Source organism: Microtus ochrogaster, chromosome 26 (genome assembly GCF_000317375.1).
Source record: "Microtus ochrogaster isolate Prairie Vole_2 chromosome 26, MicOch1.0, whole genome shotgun sequence".
In the NCBI taxonomy this organism is placed as follows: Eukaryota; Metazoa; Chordata; class Mammalia; order Rodentia; family Cricetidae; genus Microtus; species Microtus ochrogaster.
In genome coordinates this window covers 2877641-2898393 of record NC_022025.1, presented here as the reverse complement: position 1 = coordinate 2898393, position 20753 = coordinate 2877641, and the positions used below count along the sequence as shown (strand labels likewise).

The 20753-nt window shown below is 40.5% G+C and overlaps 1 protein-coding gene and 1 pseudogene across 2 annotated transcripts in view; both read right to left on the bottom strand.

Annotated features, from left to right (window-relative positions):
* Positions 1-20753, bottom strand: part of Cfap69 (cilia and flagella associated protein 69) — an 85150-nt gene that overhangs the window by 28414 nt on the left and 35983 nt on the right. For both annotated transcript variants that reach the window (XM_026784679.1, XM_005358302.3), the window contains exons 7-11: positions 15568-15717; positions 15288-15465; positions 12253-12376; positions 2094-2142; positions 1882-2003 (exon numbers count right to left, since the gene is read on the bottom strand). In XM_026784679.1, the coding sequence (XP_026640480.1) occupies positions 1882-2003; positions 2094-2142; positions 12253-12376; positions 15288-15465; positions 15568-15717 (623 nt within the window). The remainder of the gene's footprint in view (positions 1-1881; positions 2004-2093; positions 2143-12252; positions 12377-15287; positions 15466-15567; positions 15718-20753) is intronic.
* On the bottom strand, positions 16453-16941 carry LOC101987517 (annotated as a pseudogene).

Genomic DNA, 20753 nt, shown 5'->3' with positions numbered 1-20753 from the left:
GGATCTCTGTGAGTTTGAGACCAGCCTGGTCTACAGAGCTAGTTCCAGGACAGGCTCCAAAGTCACAGAGAAACCCTGTCTCGAAAAACCAAAAAAAAAAAGATTTTATAACTTTATTGGACCTAGCATTTCAACAAAAATTAAAAAATGAATAATTATAAAAATGGCCAGTAGTTAACAGCTGGCACTAACTGATGCATATTTCAGTTCACAGGAGTATCAAGCACTGTCCTATACGACACCGTCTTCCTGCTTGCTTAGCATTACCCTGTAAACAGGGCTTCCTAACAATTATGAGGTTTTTAAAACATCTCTACTCAATTCACTAGTGTGGTACTTCATGGTGTACATTCAAAATGATCAAGATTTGGAGTTGTGCAAATATGAACAAGAATATTAGTTCTAGCATCACTGTGAAAATTCAGTGGACCAGGTTTGAAATACTCCATGAATTATAATACTGTATATACTGATTATTCCTACTACTGTTGGGTCAAAGACATGTAACGGCAAAACTGAGCTCACAATTGTTCACAATATATTTCAGAAATCTATGACAACCTTTGTGCTGTTTGACTCCGCTGCCTATAAAATAATCAGCCAGTGAAAACTGTGTGACAAAATGGAGAATAAGATTTAATTATGGACTTTATACTTATAAGATATTTAATTCTTCACTGCAATAAAATGTATTTTATGAAAGGATTTTTCTGTTAAGCACTTCAGAAAAAATACATAAGCTATATACATTGTATATTTGATAGAAATCATAAAATTATAGCTTAAATGCAATTAAACTTTCTCTGATTTTGCTATATATTATATATTGACATTCTCAAAAAGAAGCCAAGTCCATTTAAATTGTCATAGTCTAACAATAACAACAATTATACTAACAATATCTCATAATAATCCCCAAGGCAGGTGTTCCCCTCTTCTGGGGCTGAACTACCCGGGGTTTAGAGAAACTAAGTATCCCACTTGAAAGCATTCTCCTGGAAGGTGGTCACACCGAGAGTGCACCCACGTGAAGCTTCCTCACCACCCACGCACTTTCGTACCCTCAGTCCTTCCTGGATAAAATGACAACTCACTCCCATGGAAAGAACACCCAACAATTTCAGGTTAGAAGGAAATTTCTTTTAATGCAGCAAACATTAAATGCAGTAAAATATTTTCAAACACTTTATGATTGGCAAAGGCCTCAAGCTCTTAAGAGCCCTGTATGCAAGTGTTCTGGGCTTCAGAAAGGAGGCCTAAGCTCCAGGTGGGGAAGGGGTCTTGGCCAAGGTCACACAGAAGGTGACAAGCAAGAAGTGGGATTTAATCCCAGTGTTCCTCAAATTACATCCCACATGTGAAGTAATGAACACAGCAAGACAAAGGAGTAAGTAAAAATGAAAGATGGAAGGCTTGTGTGGAGAAAACATGGGCTCATCAGGTCTGAGACGGGCCTAACAGAGGCTGGAAATAACCTTCAACATCAGTCATTCCTCAGCTTGACAGTCAGGAGAGCAGGAGGCCAGATGTGGGAACCCTGTCAGCGGTGCAGTGGGAGAGACAGGGCTTTCCTTGTCTGCACAACTGGAAAACAGATGGGACTGTCTGGGATGTTCCTAGTTAGGAGATCTTCATACACTGATACATCTCTTAGCTCCTACTATTCTTTTTTGTGTGTGTGTATGTGTTTCAAAGTTAGGTCACTTGTTTCTACTGTTTGCAAAAGACATTTAAATCGTTATAATTCAAACTGATAACTTAGCTACTTTCTATGATAAAGATATGAGTTGGTTAATAAAAGATTGGCGATTGTAACTTTAAAAACTGGGCTATAAACGAAAATGCTTTCATTATTAACTTTTCTGTTTGATTAGTCTTTACCTGAACAGTAGTTAAATCTTTACATAAGATCACAATTATATTGAATAGCAATTTCTTCAACTCAAAGTCTTCATAGGAATTAGAAAGCTTAAGACCTTTTACCAAAGGGTTTTGACTTTTAACTGTGAGAGAAAAAAAGAGAATGAAATGAAAGCTAAACTTATAAGACTTATCAAGAGCTTACAAAATGCTTGAGGTGGTGCGATTGTTACCTTCACTAAACGTTGCGAACAGTATCAAATCCCTGGTAAAGCCGCATTCCTGTTACAGACACACACAACAAGCAGAAAAAAGAGCGGTTAGAGCAGGAACTGAGCGCAGGGGCCCACATCTGCCTCCCATTCAAAGGCTGCTATGTAATCACCCTACGGTAATCCATTCGAATCTGTAACACTAATGCTAATGAATAAACGTGGAAACACAGCACTGTATGGTGAGGCAACTCTAATTTACTGAACTAACTTGCTTCGGAAGCATCTAAGAAGCTTTTACACCAGTCTGTGACTATCTGACATGGCATTTGAAGGCCAGACGCCAGCACTACTTCTGCGATTCACTGTCTGCACCTTTAAATGATACCACAGGGAGGAAAGTCCAGTTCTTTTCGGGAACTATTCCTTCTTTATCCCAAAGGACAGTCAGGAGACTGTACAAACAGTGCGACTTACCACAAAAAGTCCTGAAAAATTATCAGAGCTGCAAATACCTCAGCACAAGGAACTCACTCCTGACAGAGTCACGCAATTGAACGTCGTGTAGTAAGGAAAGAACACGGGGAATAAAACTGCACTTATGGATAATTTTCCTACTTCTTCAGGGTTCACTTTGAAACTGTAAGAATGTTATTGCCCAGATTCATGCTCATGGAATTACAGGAACATTCACAGTGACTGAACTGAGAACTCACTAACTAGCCATGGTCAGACAGTCAAACATTACACATGGCAGATGTAACTAGGTGCTCTGTTGGACTATGTATACATTTTTGTAGTATAAATTCCATGACATTTTTATGTGGACCTCTTGATGTACACTGACTTCACAGCAAGTCCTTTGAAACCCAACATAGAAAGTAATATGGCAGATGTGTGGATGTTGCTGCAAAATCTCTCTATTCTGTGATCCCAGTCAATGATTTGTTCACTATAATGTACAGGGTGGGGCTGGGGAGTTAAGAGTGTGGGCTGCTCTTACAGATCATCTGACAGCAGCTTCCAGAACCTGCTTCAGGTGGATCACAACCATCTGGGATTCCTACTCCAGGTGTTCCAAAACTCTTCCGCCTCTATGAGCAACTACACTCAGAGACAAGCCCACACTCAGACAGACAGACATACATCAATTAAAAATAGTAAAATAAGTCTTTTAAATATAGAGCAGATTAGCTTCTGATATGGCTGGGTAGTTATGATAAAACAAATCTTTGAGCAAAAAGATAAAAAGTAGCAATCTTGGGCCTATTCTCTTGCAACCTCAGTGGAACTCTGAAACACAGTTTGCTCCAATACTGAAGGGACCTAAGAGGTGAGTGAACAGGAACATGGCGGGACACCCCACTCTCTAGGAGTTCCACAGTGGGTCAAAACCCTGAACTCCTCCCCCGACTACCTTGGCTTTTCTAGACAGTCAGCAGGGAGTTTCCTGTGGGTAGGTACCCCCCAAATCCAACCCCATCCAGTGGCCCCTCCAAACTACTAATCCCACCCCATTTAAGAGCTGAGAGCTTGCTACAATACTGAGGGGACCAAGAACTTGCTACAACACTGAGGGGACCAAGAAAAAGCACCACGAGAGTGAACCAGGACAAAAGACAGCCACTGCAAGGATTGGAACAAGATCCAACAATTGGACAAAGATGAAATTTGAAGGAAGAAATGGGTAGGTGCCAATGCAAGATTTCCTCCAACAACCTAAAAACCAACATGGTAACACCAGAAAGAACCCAATGGTCACACAAAAGGAAGACTTGATCTTCCTAACCCAGAAGAAGTAGAAGAAAACAACTTTAAACATAACTTTATGAAAATGATGGAGACCTTTAAAGAGGAAATGAAAAACTCTCTTAAAGAAATGGAGGAAAAGATGAACAAAAAAAAATGGAAGAAATTAATAAATTCCTCAAAGAAACCCAAGAAAATCAAGAAAAAACAATCAAATAGGTGAAGTAAACAGTTCAAGACTTGAAGATTGAAATAGAAGAAATAAAGAAAGCACAAACCGAGGGGATTCTAGATATGGAAAATCTGGGTAAACAAACAGGAACTACAGAGACAACTATAACCAACAGAATAGAAGAGATAGAAGAAAGAATCTTGAGTGCTGAAGATACTATAGAGGAAATAGACTCATTGATCAAAGAAATCATTAAATCTAATAAAATCTTAACACACAACATCCAGGAAATCTGGGACATCATAAAAAGACCAAATCTAAGAATAATAGGTGTAGAAGAAGGAGAACTCCAGGTTAAAAGCACAGAAAATATAGTCAACAAAATCATAGAAGAAAACTTTCCCAACTTAAAGAAGGATATTCCTATGAAGGTACAAGAAGCTTACAAAACACCATATAGACTGGATAAAAAAAATCCCTTCTCCATATAATAATCAAAACACAAAACATACAGAATAAAGAAAGAATATTAAGAGCTGAAGGAAAAACGTCAATAACATATAAAGGTAGACCTATCAGAATTACACCCAACTTCTCAATGGAAACCATGAAAGCCAGAAAGTCCTGGATAGATGTGCCCCAGACACTAAGAGACCATGGATACAAGCCCAGACTACTATACCCAGCAAAGCTTTTAATTACCATCGATGGAAAAAACAAGATATTCCAAGACAAAAAGAGATTTAAATAATATGTATCCACAAACCAGCCCTACAGAAAATACTAGAAGGAAAACCCCAACCAAAGGAAGCTAACTGCACCCACAAAAACACAGGCGATTAATAATCCCCTACCAGCATAACTCAAAGAAGGGAAACACACAAACACTACTACAGAAAAATAACCAGAATTAACAACCACTGGTCATTAATATCACTTAATATCAATGTACTCAATCTATAAAAAGACACAGGCTAAGAGAATGGATATGAGAACAGGATCCAGCCTTCTTCTGTATACAAGAAACATACCTCAACCTCAAAGACAGACACTACCTCAGAGTAAAGGGTTGGGAAAAGATTTTCCACTCAAATGGACCTAAGAATCAAGTGGTTGTAGTTATCCTAATATCTAACAAAATAGATTTCAAACTAAAAACCAATCATTAGAGATGGAGAAGGACACTATACTCACAACAGGAACAATCCATCAAGATGTAGTCTCAATCCTGAACATCTATGCCCCAATGCAAGAGCACCTACATATGTAAAAGAAACATTATTAAAACAAATCACACATCAAACCCCATACACTAATAGTAGAAGTAGTCAACACTCCACTCTCACCAAAGGACAGATCAACCAAACAGAAATTTAACAGAAAAATAAGAGAACTAACAGATGTCATGAATCAAATGTACTTAACAGACGTCTATAGAACATTCCACCCAAGCATAAAAGAATATACCTTCATCTTAGCACCTCATGGAACTATCTCTAAAACTGATCACATACTTGGTAACAAAGCAAACCTCCACAGATACAAAAAAAAAAAAATGGAGTAACCACCTGTGTCTTATCGGATCACTGGTGTGGGAGAATTATCTGTAATCTGTCAATCATGTTTTAAATAAACGCTGATTGGCCAGGCTGGAAGTATAGGTGGGAAAACCAGACAGGAAGTAGAGGTGATGCAATGAGAACAGGAGAATTCTGGGAAGGAGGAAGCTGATTCCTCTCAGTCCTGCACAGACCACCGAGGAAGCAGGATGTGACCTGCCAGCTGAAAAAGGTACCGAGCCATATGGCAAAATAGATCAGAATAATGGATTAATATAAGTCATAAGAGCTAATCAGAAGCCTGAGCTAATGGGCCACTCATCTTTAAAACTTATAGAGATCTCTTTGTGATTTTCTTTGGAGCTTGCTGGCTGTGGGGTACTGGGTAAGACAGAAACCCCAATAAGCAGGCCCCATTAATGTTACAGATCACCATGGAATAAAGTCAGAATTTAACAACAATACTACTCTCAGTGAACTACTGAACCATGCCTGGGTCAAGGAAGAAATAAAGAAATTAAAGACTTCCTTGAATTCAACGAAAATGAAGGCACAACTTACCTAATCCTATGGGACACCATGAAAGCAATGCTAAGAGGAAATTCATAGCACTAAGCACCAACTTAAAGAAAATGGAGAAAGCTCATATTAGTGACTTAACAGCACACCTGAAAGCTCTAGAACAAAAAGAAGATTCACCCAGTAGGAGAAGAAGATGGGAAATAATCAAATTAAAGGCTGAAATTGACAAAATAGAAATAATACAAAGAATCAATGAAACAAAGAGCTGGTTCTTTAAGAAAATATACAAGACAGACAAACCCTTATCCAATCTAATCAAAAGGCAGAGAGAACATCCAAATTAACAAAATCAGAAATGAAAAGGGGGACATAGCAACAGACACAGGAAATTCAGAGAATCATTAGGTCATACTACAAAACCCTTACTGTACAAAATTGAAAAATGTAAAAGAAATGGGCAATTTTTTAGATAGGTACCATAAACCAAATTTAAATCAAAACCAGATGAGCAATTTACATAGACCTATAAATTGCAAGGATATAGAAGCTATCTTCAAATACCTCCCAACTAAAAATAGCCCAGGGCTTGATGGTTTCAGTGCAGAATTCTACCAGAACTTCCAAGAAAAGCTAATACCTATACTCCTCAAAGTGTTCCACATAATAGAAACAGAAGGAACATTGCCAAACTCTTTTTATGAGGCTACAGTTACCCTGATACCAAAACTACACAAAGACTCAACCAAGAAAGAGAATTACAGACCATTCTCACTCGTGAACATGATGTAAAAATACTCAATAAAATACCAGCAAACAGAATCCAAGAACACATCAAAAAAAAAAAAATGATCGCCGGGCGGTGGTGGCGCACGCCTGTAATCCCAGCACTTGGGAGGCAGAGGCAGGCGGATCTCTGTGAGTTCGAGGCCAGCCTGGTCTACCAAGGGAGGTTCCAAGAAAGGCTCCAAACCCACAGAGAACCCCCGTCTCAAAAAACCAAAAAAAAAAAAGATCCACCATGATCAAGTCGGCTTCATCCCAGAGATGCAGGGCAGGTTCAACATACAAAAATCTATTAATCCATCATATAATAAACTGAAAGAAAAAACATATGATTATTTCATTAGATGCTGAACAAGAAATTGACAAAAATTCAACACCCCTATATGATAAAGGTCTTGAAGAGATCAGAGATACAAGGAACATATCTAAACATAATAAAAGCAATATAAAGCAAGCCAGTAGCCAACATCAAATTAAATGGAGAGAAACTCAAACTATTCCCACTAAAATTAGAAACAAGACATGGCTGTTACTCTCTCCATATCTCTTTAACATAGAATAAAGTTTTGGCAATAGCAATAAGACAACAAAAGGAGATCAAGGGGATTCAAATTGGAAAGGGAGAAGTCAAATTTTCGTTATTTGCAGATGATATGACAGTATGTATAAATGACTCCAAAAACTCTACCAGAGAACTCCTACATCTGATAAATACCTTCAGTGAAGGATACAAGATCAACTAAAAAAAAGTCAGTAGCCCTTCTATACACAAATGATAAAGAAGCTGAGAGGGAAATCAGAGAAACATCAACTTTCACAGTAGCCACAAAGAACATAAAATATCTTGGGGTAACACTAACCAAAGAAGTGAAATACATATTTGACAAGAACTTTAAGTCTTTGAAGAAAAGAAATTGAAGAAGATACCAGAAAATGGAAAGATCTCCCATGCTCTTAGATAGTAAACACAGTAAAACTGATAATCCTATCAAAGCAATCTATAGATTTAATGCAATCTCCACCAAAATCCCAACATAATTCTTTATAGACCTTGAAAGAAAAATAACCAACTTCGTATGGGGAAAGAAAAAACAGGATAGCCAAAACAATCCTGTACAATAAAGGAACTTCCGGAGACATTATCATCCCTGACATCAAGCTTTATTACAGAGCTACAGTAATGAAAACTTGGTATTAGCATAAAAACAGAGAGGTTGACCAATGGAATAGAACTGAATAGATCCCGGACATTAATCCACACACCTATGAACACCTGATTTTTGACAAAGAAGCTAAAATTATACAATAGCAAAAAGAAAGTATCTTCAACAAATGGTGCTGACATAACTGGATGTCAATATGTAGAAGAATAAAAATAGTAGATACATATCTAGTGACAGGCTTAAAACTCAAGTCCAAATGGATTAAAGACCTCAATATAAATATGACCATATTGAACCTGATAGAAGAAAAAGTGGGAAGAAGTGTTCAATGCATGGGCACAGGAGACCACTTCCTAAATATAACCCCAGTAGCACAGACACTGAGAGCAACAATAACAAATTGGGACCTCCTGAAACTGAGAAGCTTCTGTAAAGCAAAGGTCACAGTCAATAAGAGAAAAAGCAGTCTACTAAATGGGATCTTCACCAACCCCACAGCAGGCAAAGAATTGATCTCCAAAATAAATAAAGAACATAAGAAATTAGATATTAAAATTCTAAATAACCCAATTAAAAAATAGGGTTCAGAACTAAATAGAGAATTCTCAACAGAAGAACCTCAAATGGCCAAAATATACTTAGCCTTAGCCATCAGGGAAATACACATCAAAACAACTCTGAGATACCAACTTACACCTGTCAGAATGGCTAAGATCAAAAACACCAATGATAGCTTATGCTGGAAAGGATGTGGAGTAAGAACAACACTGATCCACTGCTGGTGGGAATTCAAACTTGTGCAACCACTTTGGAAATCAGTGTGGTGGTTTCTCAGAAAAATGAGAATCAACCTACCTCAGGATTCAGCAATGCCACTCTTGGGCATATACCCAAAAGATGCTCAATCATACTACAAAAACATTTGTTCAACTATGTTCCTAGCAGCATTATTTGTAATAGCCAGAACCTGGTAACAACCTAGATGCCCCTCAACCAAAGAATGGATAAAGAAAATGTGGCACATTTAAACACTAGAGTACTACTCAGTGGTAAAATACAATGACATCTTGAAGTTTGTATGCAAATGAATGGAATTAGAAAACACTATCCTAAGTGAGGTAACCCAGACCCAAAAAGATGAATATGGTATGTACTCACTCATAAGTAGATACTAGCTATAAACAAAGGACACTGAACCTATAGTTCATGATCCTAGAGAAGCTAAGTAATACAATGAACCTTAAGAAAAACCTATATAGATACACCTGGAAAGTGGAAACATACAAGATCACCTGACAAAATTGGGAGCATGGGGGTGGCGGGAAGAAGGGAGGGTAGAAGGGGAACAGGAGAGGAGAAGGGAAGGGTTGAGGAGAACTTGAGGGAATGGGATACTGGAGATGGAGGAAGGACAGAGATGAGAGCAAGGAAAGAGATATCTTGATTGAGGGAGCCATTACAGGGTTAGCAGAAACCTGGCTCTAGAGAAATTCCCAGGAATCCACAGGGATGACCCCAGCTAGGACCCTAAGCACTAGAGTAAAGGGGGCCCAATATTGACTTGCCCTGTATTCAGACTGATGAATATCTTAAATATCACCATAGAACCTTCATCCAGTAACTGATGGAAACAGAGGCAGAGACCCACATTGAGCACTGAACTGAGCTCCCGAAATCCAGTTGAAGAGTGGGAGGAATGAAAATATGAGCAAAGAGATCAAAACCATGAAGGGTTCATCTACTGAAACAGTCTAAAACCTGAGTAGCTCAAAACCTGAGCTAATGGGAGCTCACCAATTCCAGCCAGACTGGGAAGGAATAAGCATAGGACCAAACTAGTCCCTCTGAATGTGGTTGACAGTTGCATGGCTGGAGCAGACTGAGGGGCCACTGGCAGTGGCACCAGGATTATCCCTACTGCATGTACTGACTTTTTGGCATCCCATTCTCTTTGTATGTATACCTTGCTTAGCCTAGATACAGTAGGGAGGGCCTTGGAACCTTCCACAAAGCAATGTGCCTTACCCTCTCTGAGGATTAGATGGGGGTGAGATGGTACAGTGTGTGGAGGGAATGGGAGGAGGGGAGGTAGTGGGAACTTGGATTGGTATATTTAAAAAAAAATAAATCAAAACAAAAAAAGTAGCAATCTTTTGGTCAAGAGAGAGTAGACACTGGGAGAAAGTTGGAACTTTGACAAAGACTGAAGAATAAGTCACTGTGTAAATTACATATCAACTCCTTTTTAAAATAATTTTTACCCTGGCAGCAATTCCCATTCTAGACCTTGTGGGATGCTAAACTCAAAGATAAGCCTGTAGTCTACATGACCACTGAATCAGAGGACTGAGGCAGCCACGGCCACTAGAACGAAAGGTACAGTCTCCTAAAGGAGAAAGCCAGAAGGGGATCTCAAATATGCATACAAATGCTTCACCTGCTTCTGAGCACTGCCTGAGCTGTCCAAATACAAAGAATTCTACACACCATAGCTACGGCTAGAGGAACCACACTGGGATTGATGGATCTCAGTTGGATACATCACAGTTGGAACACATAGAGATGGATGAATGCACACAAGTCCAATGTCCACCGATGACCACACTGAAAAGTGTTCTCCAGAGGCCTAGGTTAGAATCCACATAAAGACACTCATAATGACTGGGAACACAGGAATGCTGCATAAAGGCAGAGACTGTACAAAGGAATCGAAGAAGCCTAGGGCTATAGATTATGAAAGAACCCTTGTCTACCATGAAGAAAGCCCTGGGTTTGATCTCCAGAACTGAAAATGAGAGATACTCTAATACCTGAAGTGAAAACACAAGAAAGGATGACCAGGGCAATGGCTGTGACAGCGAAAGTCAGCTCATTTAAATATATGGGCCAATCCAATCATCCAATCTGAGGACAAAAGAGAAAAACTGTTGAAAACTGTGACCAGAAGTCTATACCCATATGAGAAAATGTAAAAAATAATCAAATGTAAGTAATTGGAATGCTGGAACAAGAAGGAGGGAGAACAGACTAAACTAATGATGAAAATAATGGCCCACATTTGATCAAATTTGGTGAAAGAATTACATATGTAGGAAACTCTATATAAAGAATAGACACAAAAGGAATCATGCCTTGGCTCACTGTAGTAAAACTGCTGAACACCAAAAATCGAGGGGAAAAATCTTGAAAATGGAATTTAAAAGACACTTTTCATATCAGGAAGGAGGAATTTAAATGACAAGTACTTACAGGAACAGCCGAGAGCAGAAGACAGGGGAACATGACCATTCAAGTGCTAATTGTGATTTTTTTCAACCGAGGAGTCCATATTCAATTAACATAAATTTCAAGAATTAAGGTGGACTTTAGATATTTTTAGATAAAAGAAACCCTAAAGACTTTGTTGAGAGCAGGCAGCACATTTGTGCCACATGAAATAATCAACAAAGTCCTTTTATTGAAAAAGAAATGAAGCTGGATGGACAGGAAACCAAGAAAACTGCCAGAAAGAATGAATCTCTAAGTGGATGCCAGACTTGCGCAGAAGCACAACAGAATGGCAGTGAGGAAGAGCGGTGGTGCCTGTCCTGACACTGAAACACGCCTGCACACCGCAATAAAACACAACTGCGCACTGCAATAAAACACAACTGTGCACTGCAATAAAACACGCCTGCACACCACAATAAAACACAACTGCACACCATAATAAAACACAACTGCGCACTGCAATAAAACACAACTGCGCACTGCAATAAAACACAACTGTGCACTGCAATAAAACATGCCTGAGCACTGCAATAAAACACAACTGCACACGGCAATAAAACACAACTGCACACGGCAATAAAACACAACTGCGCACTGCAATAAAACAAAACTGTGCACTGCAATAAAACACGCCTGAGCACTGCAATAAAACACGCTTGCGCACCGCAATAAAACACAACTGCGCACTGCAATAAAACACGACTGTGCACTGCAATAAAACACGCCTCAGCATTGCAATAAAACACAACCGTGCACTGCAATAAAACACAACTGCGCACTGCAATAAAACACAACTGCGCACTGCAATAAAACACGACTGCGCACTGCAATAAAACACGACTGCGCACTGCAATAAAACACGACTGCACACTGCAATAAAACACGCCTGAGCACTAAAACACAACGTACAGTACCCTTACCACCTTCCCCATTAAAGTGAATGCAATCCGATGCATACTTACAATCATTGGTGCTCCAGGGTTCTGAGCTATAATCGTAGTGATAACTAATATATCATTTCTAAGCTGACGGTCGTAATGACTATGGCCCCTCATAAACAGATTTTTAAATACTTCCTTCAAAGCCCTGGAAAATAAAATATTAAAAATGATATTGTTATAGGCAGAATGTTTGTGCTTTTTTCAAAATTCGTTTGTTGAAATCCTGCCTTGCATGAAGTTTTGGGAAGGTGGGTTTAGGAGAAGCATTTAGACCAACAAGGCCGTCATAAAGGAATCACTGTGCCCAGACCAGGCCTGCAGGGGGCTCTCCTGCAGCTTCACAGATGAGCTGTCAGCGCCCTCTGATCTGGAAGAGTGCCTTTGCCAGAACTGCCCGGCTGACGCCCTGAGTCCCTAGCCTCTAACACTGTTTATAAAGTACAGCTCTGACACTTCTTTAAGGAAAGCTGAAGTGAGACACATTCTACCAACAAAATCCTACTCTGAATTTTAGACCTTTGACCAAAGTGTTCCTCATGGTTTTTATCCTCCCCGACCTGCCTCTGATTCACGGCAATGTACCAGATAAGAACCCACTAATCTAACCACCCACAGATGTACATGGGACTGTGTTACAAGATTTAACCATGTCATGCCAAAGGCACTCAAAGCTGCTCTTTGTTCTTCCGATAAAGACCTTGTTAGCTGGCTTCCCAGGGCTCAGACGGCCTGGCTCTTGCTTTCCCTGAACCCTCAGCTCCTAACAGCCTGCCTTATTCTTCTGTTCTTGTACTAAACTTCTTGCAGGTTTCATTTTTTTATTTTTTCTGAATCTGATTTTTACTTCTCTTTTCCTGTGTGAGATGCTCTCTGCAAACAACTGTGACTGTCTCCTAACTGCTGAGATGCTGCTGGGGTTACTGAGAATGAGGATCATAAACCATGCCTTCGACTCCAGGGCAGGTGCCTTCTGTAGTGGACAGCCACTGGCTTGCCTCTTGGGGCCCATGTGCAGCTTCTCTGGAACATCATGACCCTTATTTTTCACTTAGGCATTTGCTCTCCCCAGCTTGTGGCTACAGTAGTGGTTCTCAACTTCCTAATGCTGTGACCCTTTACTACAATTCCTCACGGTGTGGTGACCCCAGCCATAAGATTATCCTACTTGCTAATTCATAACTGAAATTTTGCTACTGTTATGAATCTTAATGTAAACATCTGATATGCAGGCGATCTGAAATGTGATCCTGGTGAAGGGTTGTTTCACCCCAAAGGGTTGTGACCAGGATTGAGAATCGCTGTCCTACCAGGATGAAGGCAGAAGAGTAAAGACAGCGCCAACAGACAGGGAGGCTCTAAGTCCTCACATTTGCGGAACTCTCAGTAACAAGGCTCATGAAATCAGCTTATTCCTTGTTTTTTAATTGTATCCTCATCAGTTGGTGTTCTAGTTTCTTCTCTGTTGCTGTGGTAAATCACCAACCAAGAGCAACTCGCAGGAGGAAAGGAGCTATGTGGCTTACACATCCAGGTCCTAGCTCATCACTGAGGGGAAGGCAGCGCAAGATCTCGAGCAGAAACCGATGGCAGAAGCCACGGAGGAAGAGTGCTAGCTGGCTCCCTCATAGACTCATGCTTAACTGGCTGTGTCGTATGCTCTAGAAACACAGTCCAGGGGATGGTGCTGCCCATGGTGGGCTGGGCCATCTCAGATCAGTTCCAGTCCCTCAATGGTGACTTCCTTCTCAATACTTACAGACCGTGCCAAGTTAACACTTACAGATAGCTAGGACAGTAGGGCTGAAGTTGGGGTCACTTGAAAACAGAAACACGTTCATCCATCTTATTCTGCAAAAATCTTTTCATTATGTTATGTTTATTATACTTTTTAAAAAATTTCTTACATACTTGTTTCTCTGTAAATATAAGAGGTCCATGAAATGTTCTAGTTTATTTTTTAATTAAAATTTTATTTTATTGGTTGGGATGTAAAAACAAAAAATAAACATTCAAAATTATTTTAAATTTATTATATATATATATGTCTATGCCCTACATGTATGTATGATGCCCATGGAGGTCACAAGAGGGAACTGGATCCCCTGGGATTGGAGTTATGAGTGTTTGGGAGCTGCCACGTGGGTGCTGGGAATCAAACCCACATCCTGTTGAAGAACTTCACTGCTGAGCCAGCTCTCCATCTCTTCTATTTTATTTGAATTTTTGACATGGGGTCTCACTGTGTAGCTGCTTAGCCTGCAGCTCACTCCTGAACTCACAGAGCTCTGCCCTCCTCTGCCTCCCAAGTTCTGGAGTTAAAGGTGTGTCACTAGCACACCCAGTTTTTAGTTATATTTTTATGATCTCAGACTGATCATAGCAAACAGACAATAACCATTTATTGAATATGAATAATTTAGCAACTTGAAAACTTACACTTAATTGACAATTTAATTATAGAACTAGAAATGTGGTAAGTACTAATCAGAACTCTAATAAATAAATAGTTATAACATTCTAATTTTACAGCTGGGCGGTGGTGGCGCACGCCTTTAATCCCAGCACTCAGACACAGAGGCAGGCCGATATCTGTGACTTTGAGGCCAGCCTAGTCTACAATAGATAGTTCCAGGACAGGCTACACAGAAATACTGTCTCAAAAAAAGCCAAAAAAAAAATTCTAAGTTTACTTTATCCACCTGTAAAGGCACAATCAACTCCAGAGTTCGATACTTTGAGAGCACCCTACTCGACAACTGTGGCTTCTCCAGGGCATGGCAGTACACACTTACATGTAACCCCAGTCCTGGGGAAGAAGAGGAGGGAGACCAGCCGCACTCAACTATACTGCGAGTTCTAGGCCAGCTTACGACACGAGACCTAGTTCAGAATTCACAAAAGAACAAAAAAGTGTAGCTTCTTCTATTTCTCCAGTGGCATGAGACACAGCCATTAGATGAATCAAAAGTTCAGTCAAACACAGATTCAAAGTTTAGTTATTTATCACTGTCTATGGTTCAAGGCAAATGACTTCCTATCTACCCACATACACTTACAGCAGACATTCCAAGTTACTAAGCTGTTGTATAATTTCGTCTTTTGAGGATTTTTCCAACAAATTCCAAAGTATTTCTGATGAACGAAATAGAAGCTGTCCTGAAGGATCTGGGTCATTGAGGTGAGCACAGATTCTGCCAGCAGCTTGGGCTTTCACCATTAAAGTGCAATTAGCTTCTGAAAATGAAATTTAACAAACTATTTATATTGCATCATCTTTTAGAGAAAAAGAAAGCTAGAGGACAAGGGACTGTTTAAATTCAGCAACACCATACACACCGGAAGTCGAGAGATGCTGGAGAACTTTAAGAACCCACAGCTTCTCAACAAGCTGGTTTTCGATCAGGAGCACGGACTGGACCATGGCTTCTGCCAGTCCTCCAACTTCAGCCATCTTCACCTTGTACGATGAGCTCACCTGCTGGTAGCCTAACACCACAACAGGGACAGTTATTTCACATAATCATCAGTTACTATAGAAACAATGTAAAAAACGTTTGAAAGAACATACAGCATCTAAAACGTGTACAGTTTAGGGATAGGAAAGTTTCCTATAAAGGGATAGACAGTATATATTTAATCTTTGCAGGTTATTACAATATGTGTCTCGACTATCTAGCTCTAGATTTGTAGCAAGAATAAAGCCATAAATAAAATGAAAAAAGGGACATGGTTGTGTCCAATAACATTTAATTTGCAATATGCCGTGGTCTTTTGTCCTTGAAATAAACCCACAGATTTTGGAAATACATCTTAAATTCTAAAAAACAAAACCCAAGATTGTGTCAGTAAGTAATAACTTTCTATAAAGGCAAATAGCATGGTTCCAAATACTTTACATTTTCACTATATGTGACAATGAACTACTTCAACTCTTTCAAGAGATAAGAATTACATCATATCAGCAGTAAGAGGGGAGAAGTAAATGACTGTGAATGCAGGGGTATTTTAGGGGAGCTGAACATGACTTACAAGAGTTTCCTTCTGCTGTAGGTCCTAGGAGACACAACGTCACTTTTGCTATTCGTGCGGTGCCTGCCTCATTGTTTGTAGCCGCAGGGAGTAAATGAACACCACAGTAGGGTGAAGCTGTTTTCCCCAGTGGTCTCTCTTACAACTCCCTGACATCGTGACTTTTGAAACCAACTAGATTCTTTTTTTTTTCACATAAGCTTTTAGTTTATTTGTCCTCTGGGAAATTGTCCGCAAACCACAGCAGATCAAGTCACCACAGATCTACTCCTTTGGCTTTTTGCCAGCACCAACATTGGCCTTCGCAGTCCCCCTGACCTTCTTCATTCTATTCTTGCGTTCCTTTCGCTGTTTTCGGGAGGTCTTTTTCTTCTCATAAAGGCCATGTCTTGCAAGTCTGTGTTTGGGTTCATTCTTCTTTGCATAATCGAGAGAATCATAGATCATGCCAAAGCCAGTTGTTTTCCCACCACCAAAATGAGTTCTGAATCCAAATACAAAGATGACATCTGGTGTGGTTTTGTATATTTTGGCTAACTTCTCCCGAATCTCTGTCTTTGGTACTGTTGCCTTCCCAGGGTGAAGGACATCAATAACCATCTGTTTTCTTTGAAGCAGACGGTTGGTCATGAACTTCCTGGTCCGGATCGTTACTGTGTCATTCTTTTATTTTCTATGATCAGTTTCCTTTCCTTTCTCTTGATTTTCAAGACAGGGTTTCTCTCTTAACAGTCCTAGCCGTTGTGGAACTCGCTTTGTAGACCATGCTGGCCTCAAACTCGCAGAGATTTGCCTGACTCTCAAGTGCTGGGATTAAAGGCGTGGGCCACCACAGCGCATCGACAGTTAACTTTTAAATTGTAGCCATCGTTTTAGCTTCTCAACTAAAGTTCAAGCTCAGCAATATTGCTTTTTCTTAACTCTTAAGTTGTGTAGACTTCTTAAAAATCCCTGGCCCCTGGGCATCAGATACCACTCACTCCCTACAGAGCACCCCACATTACTGCAACCACAACGCCAGCAGGAGAAGGGGAGGCGCCTTCTTCACCTCGGCCCGCCAGCCCGGCCCTAATTCGGCGGCCCCGAGACCCGGCAGCCCGGCGTGTTCCGGAGAGCGGTCAGACGACCCCGGCTCGGCGGCCTGGGCGACCGGGCTCCGTACGACATGGCCAGAGCGGAGAGGGTGGGCCCCGGCCGGCTGCGGCTGCAGTGGCAGGCCCGCGAGGGCAGGGATGGCGCGGATACGCCACGGATGGAGCAGACGACCCGAGAAGACTCACCCCAACTAGATTCTTTAACCATGACATTGTTCGAGATGTCTGTCAGTTTGTCCTAACTTTCTGAGTTTGGTCTCTAGGCCATAGACAAGGCCCTGTCCATTCCTGAGATGGGTTATCTGTGGTGTGCCCTGCATGCTCACTGTGAGGCTGAAGAGATGGCTCACCAGGGAAGAGCATGAGAATTTGAATTTGAATCTCTAACACAAAGGTGAGAAGCTTGGTACAGGCTGGGCATGGTGGCACACGCCTTCCGTTTCAGCAGTCAGGAGGCAGAGGCAGGAAAAGCTCTGTGAGCTCTCTGCTAGTCTGGTCTACACAGATAGTGCCAGGCAGCCAGGGGGACATAGAGGCAGGAAAAACTCTGTGAGCTCTCTGCTAGTCTAGTTTACACAGATAGTGCCAGGCAGCCAGGGGGACATAGAGGCACTATGTCTCAACAACAACAGCAACAACAAACAAACTTAAGAACAACAAAAACAAACACAAACACAAAAAAGCATGCCATGGCTACATACCTGCCTGTGATTCTAGGGCTTGTGGGTAGTCTGGAAGATTTCTGGGGCTTACAGGCTACCAGTTTAAGTCTAGGTTTAGTAAGAGACCCTGTCTCCAAGGATTAGGAAGTGACAGAGCAGGACTCCCAACGTCCTTAGCTACCTATACACATATGTGAGCATATACCATACATACATGTACCATACACATATACAGCACACACACACACACACACACACAAAATTTAAAACATCAAAATACAAAGGAGAATAAAAATTGCTTATAATTTTACCATTTAAAGGTAATATTAACATTCAATATATTTCTTGCTGTTTATTTTTAATATATGAACATAATTTTCATAGCACATTCCATACAGAATTCTATATTCTACTGTAGCTCACTAACAAAATACTTTCCCAACTCATGACTTTAGTTGTATAAGTCTTTCAAAGGGATGTCCTGAAGTGCTTTACACTTGAGTATACATTGAGTTTACATTTCTATACAAGGACACAGTAACAGCCAGCCTCATGGACTATATATATTTTCCAATCACTCTGCTGAGGATTTTCTAGCTCTGGTCCCAGATATCCAGCCATGACCATGACTTGGAACCAACTGAGCAACACTTAGTAAGGGCATTGTCTTCAACTCCCAATTTCCAGGTTACACTCACTTCCCTGTACCTCAAAACTTCTCTGTCTTAATTCATGTACCACTGTCTCCCTCCCTCCCTTCTTCCCTCCCTCCCTCCTTTCCTTTTTTTCTTATTGGTTTTTCAAGACAGGGTTTCTCTGTGCATCAGCCCTAGCTGTCACCTGGAACTAGCTCTTATAGATCAGGCTAGCCTCAAACTCATAGAGATCTGTCTCCCTCTGCCTCCCGAGTTTTGGGATTAAAGGTGTGCATCACTGCTGCCTGGATTCTTCTTCTTTTTAATAAAGTGTTTTTGTTTGTTTGTTTTGCTTTGTTTGCGTGTTTTGAGACAGAGTTTAGCCCTGACTGTCCTGGAACTTGCTCTGTAGACCAGGATGGCCTTGAATTCAAAGAGATCCACCTGCCTCTGCCTCCTGAGTGCTAGAATTAAAGATGTGTGTAAGTTTTAAGATATTTCTGTTTTATTTGAATTCTGTTTCTTTTGGTACATGTTTGTTGCAATGTGTGCCATGACCCATGTGTGCCAAGGCAAGTGTGTAGAGGTCAGAGGACGGCCTAAAGGAGTCAGTTCTTTCCTTTTGCTAAGTGGGTCCTGAGGATTGAACTCAAGCTGCCAGCCTTGGCAGCAGATGCCTTTACCCACTGCACCATCTTGTCAATCCTGTTTCCTTTTCTTTAAGAGGTCTCTATTTTGCTGAATTAATTCTAAGTTTGTGCTTACAACTTCTCATGTTCACTTTGAGGATTTTGCTTTTCCACTTCCCACTTAGGAACTTGTAGTTTATCTGCCTGCAAGCTTCATTTCCACATCCTAAAGCTAACAACGAAAGTCAAACAACCATTCATTGATCTTGCTACCGGCTAAGCTGCTGGTTCCCTATCGTCTTGTTTGCTTTACCATTTCAATTCTAAATACAAGTTTGTATTTATGAGTTGCTTCGCTCACAAGTGATTGCTTCTGTTCTCATGACCCTTTCATATTGCTATAGGGTCAGCACTGTCAATAGACCTGACACATTCACCACAGCTTTCTAGGGATGGCATTAGCTTGGTTTTTTCATCCATCATTACAGAAATGTCTTCAGTACTGATACCAAGACCACCTTTCTTCACAAAACGTTTCATTCACTAATTCATTTCATTCATTCATAGGTGTCTTTCGGCTTCTTTCTCTGTAAACACAAATTGACTTATTTCTTACTTTTGAATATTTCCTTCAGGGTGAGTATTTTTATAGAAGAGGCTACACCAATTATTTTGCTTCATGCTCATCCAGGTACACTGACAGGCTTATTCTACCCTAAAAATCTTCATGGGCCTTTGACATTACTTGTGACAACTGAAAGTTTTAAAAAATATTTTTTCACACCAACACGCTGTGAAGCGCATTCTGACACAGGACTCCAGTGAGGACTTTGCATATTTTTTCTATGAAGGTGTTTCACTATAGTGTTCTATAAATTGAATCAAGATAACTAGAGCTGTTCCACAGTTATGTTAACACAAGTTCTCTACATTTGCCATTCTCCTGGGTCAGGAAAAGTCAGTCATGTGTTAATGAGCACTTCCCATGCTTGCTGCTCCTGGGTCAGGAAAAGTCAGTCATGTGTTAATGAGCACTTCCCATGCTTGCTGCTCATGGATCCTTTCCAGCATGAGTTCTCTCATGTTTGTCAAAGTTCTGGGTTTAATGAAGGCTTTCCCACATTGCTTATAACACTGAGTTTTCTGTTTGAGCAGCGGAAGCTTTCACCACAGTGCTTAAACAAGAAAGGATTATTTCGTCTATGAATCTTTTCACAGATGCAAAGGACCCTGAACCCCTCAGGCATTTCCCACATTGCCTACATATACAGTTCTGTCTCCAGTGTGAGTTCTTTCACATGTTTGAAGCTATTTGTTGTGACACTCACACTGTTTTATCACAGTGTTTACAAACGTAAGGTTTCTCTCCAACGTGAGTTCTGGACCCAGCAATACCACTCTTGGGAATATATCCAAGAGAGGCCCTATCATACAACAAAAGTATATGCTCAACTATGTTCATAGCAGCATTGT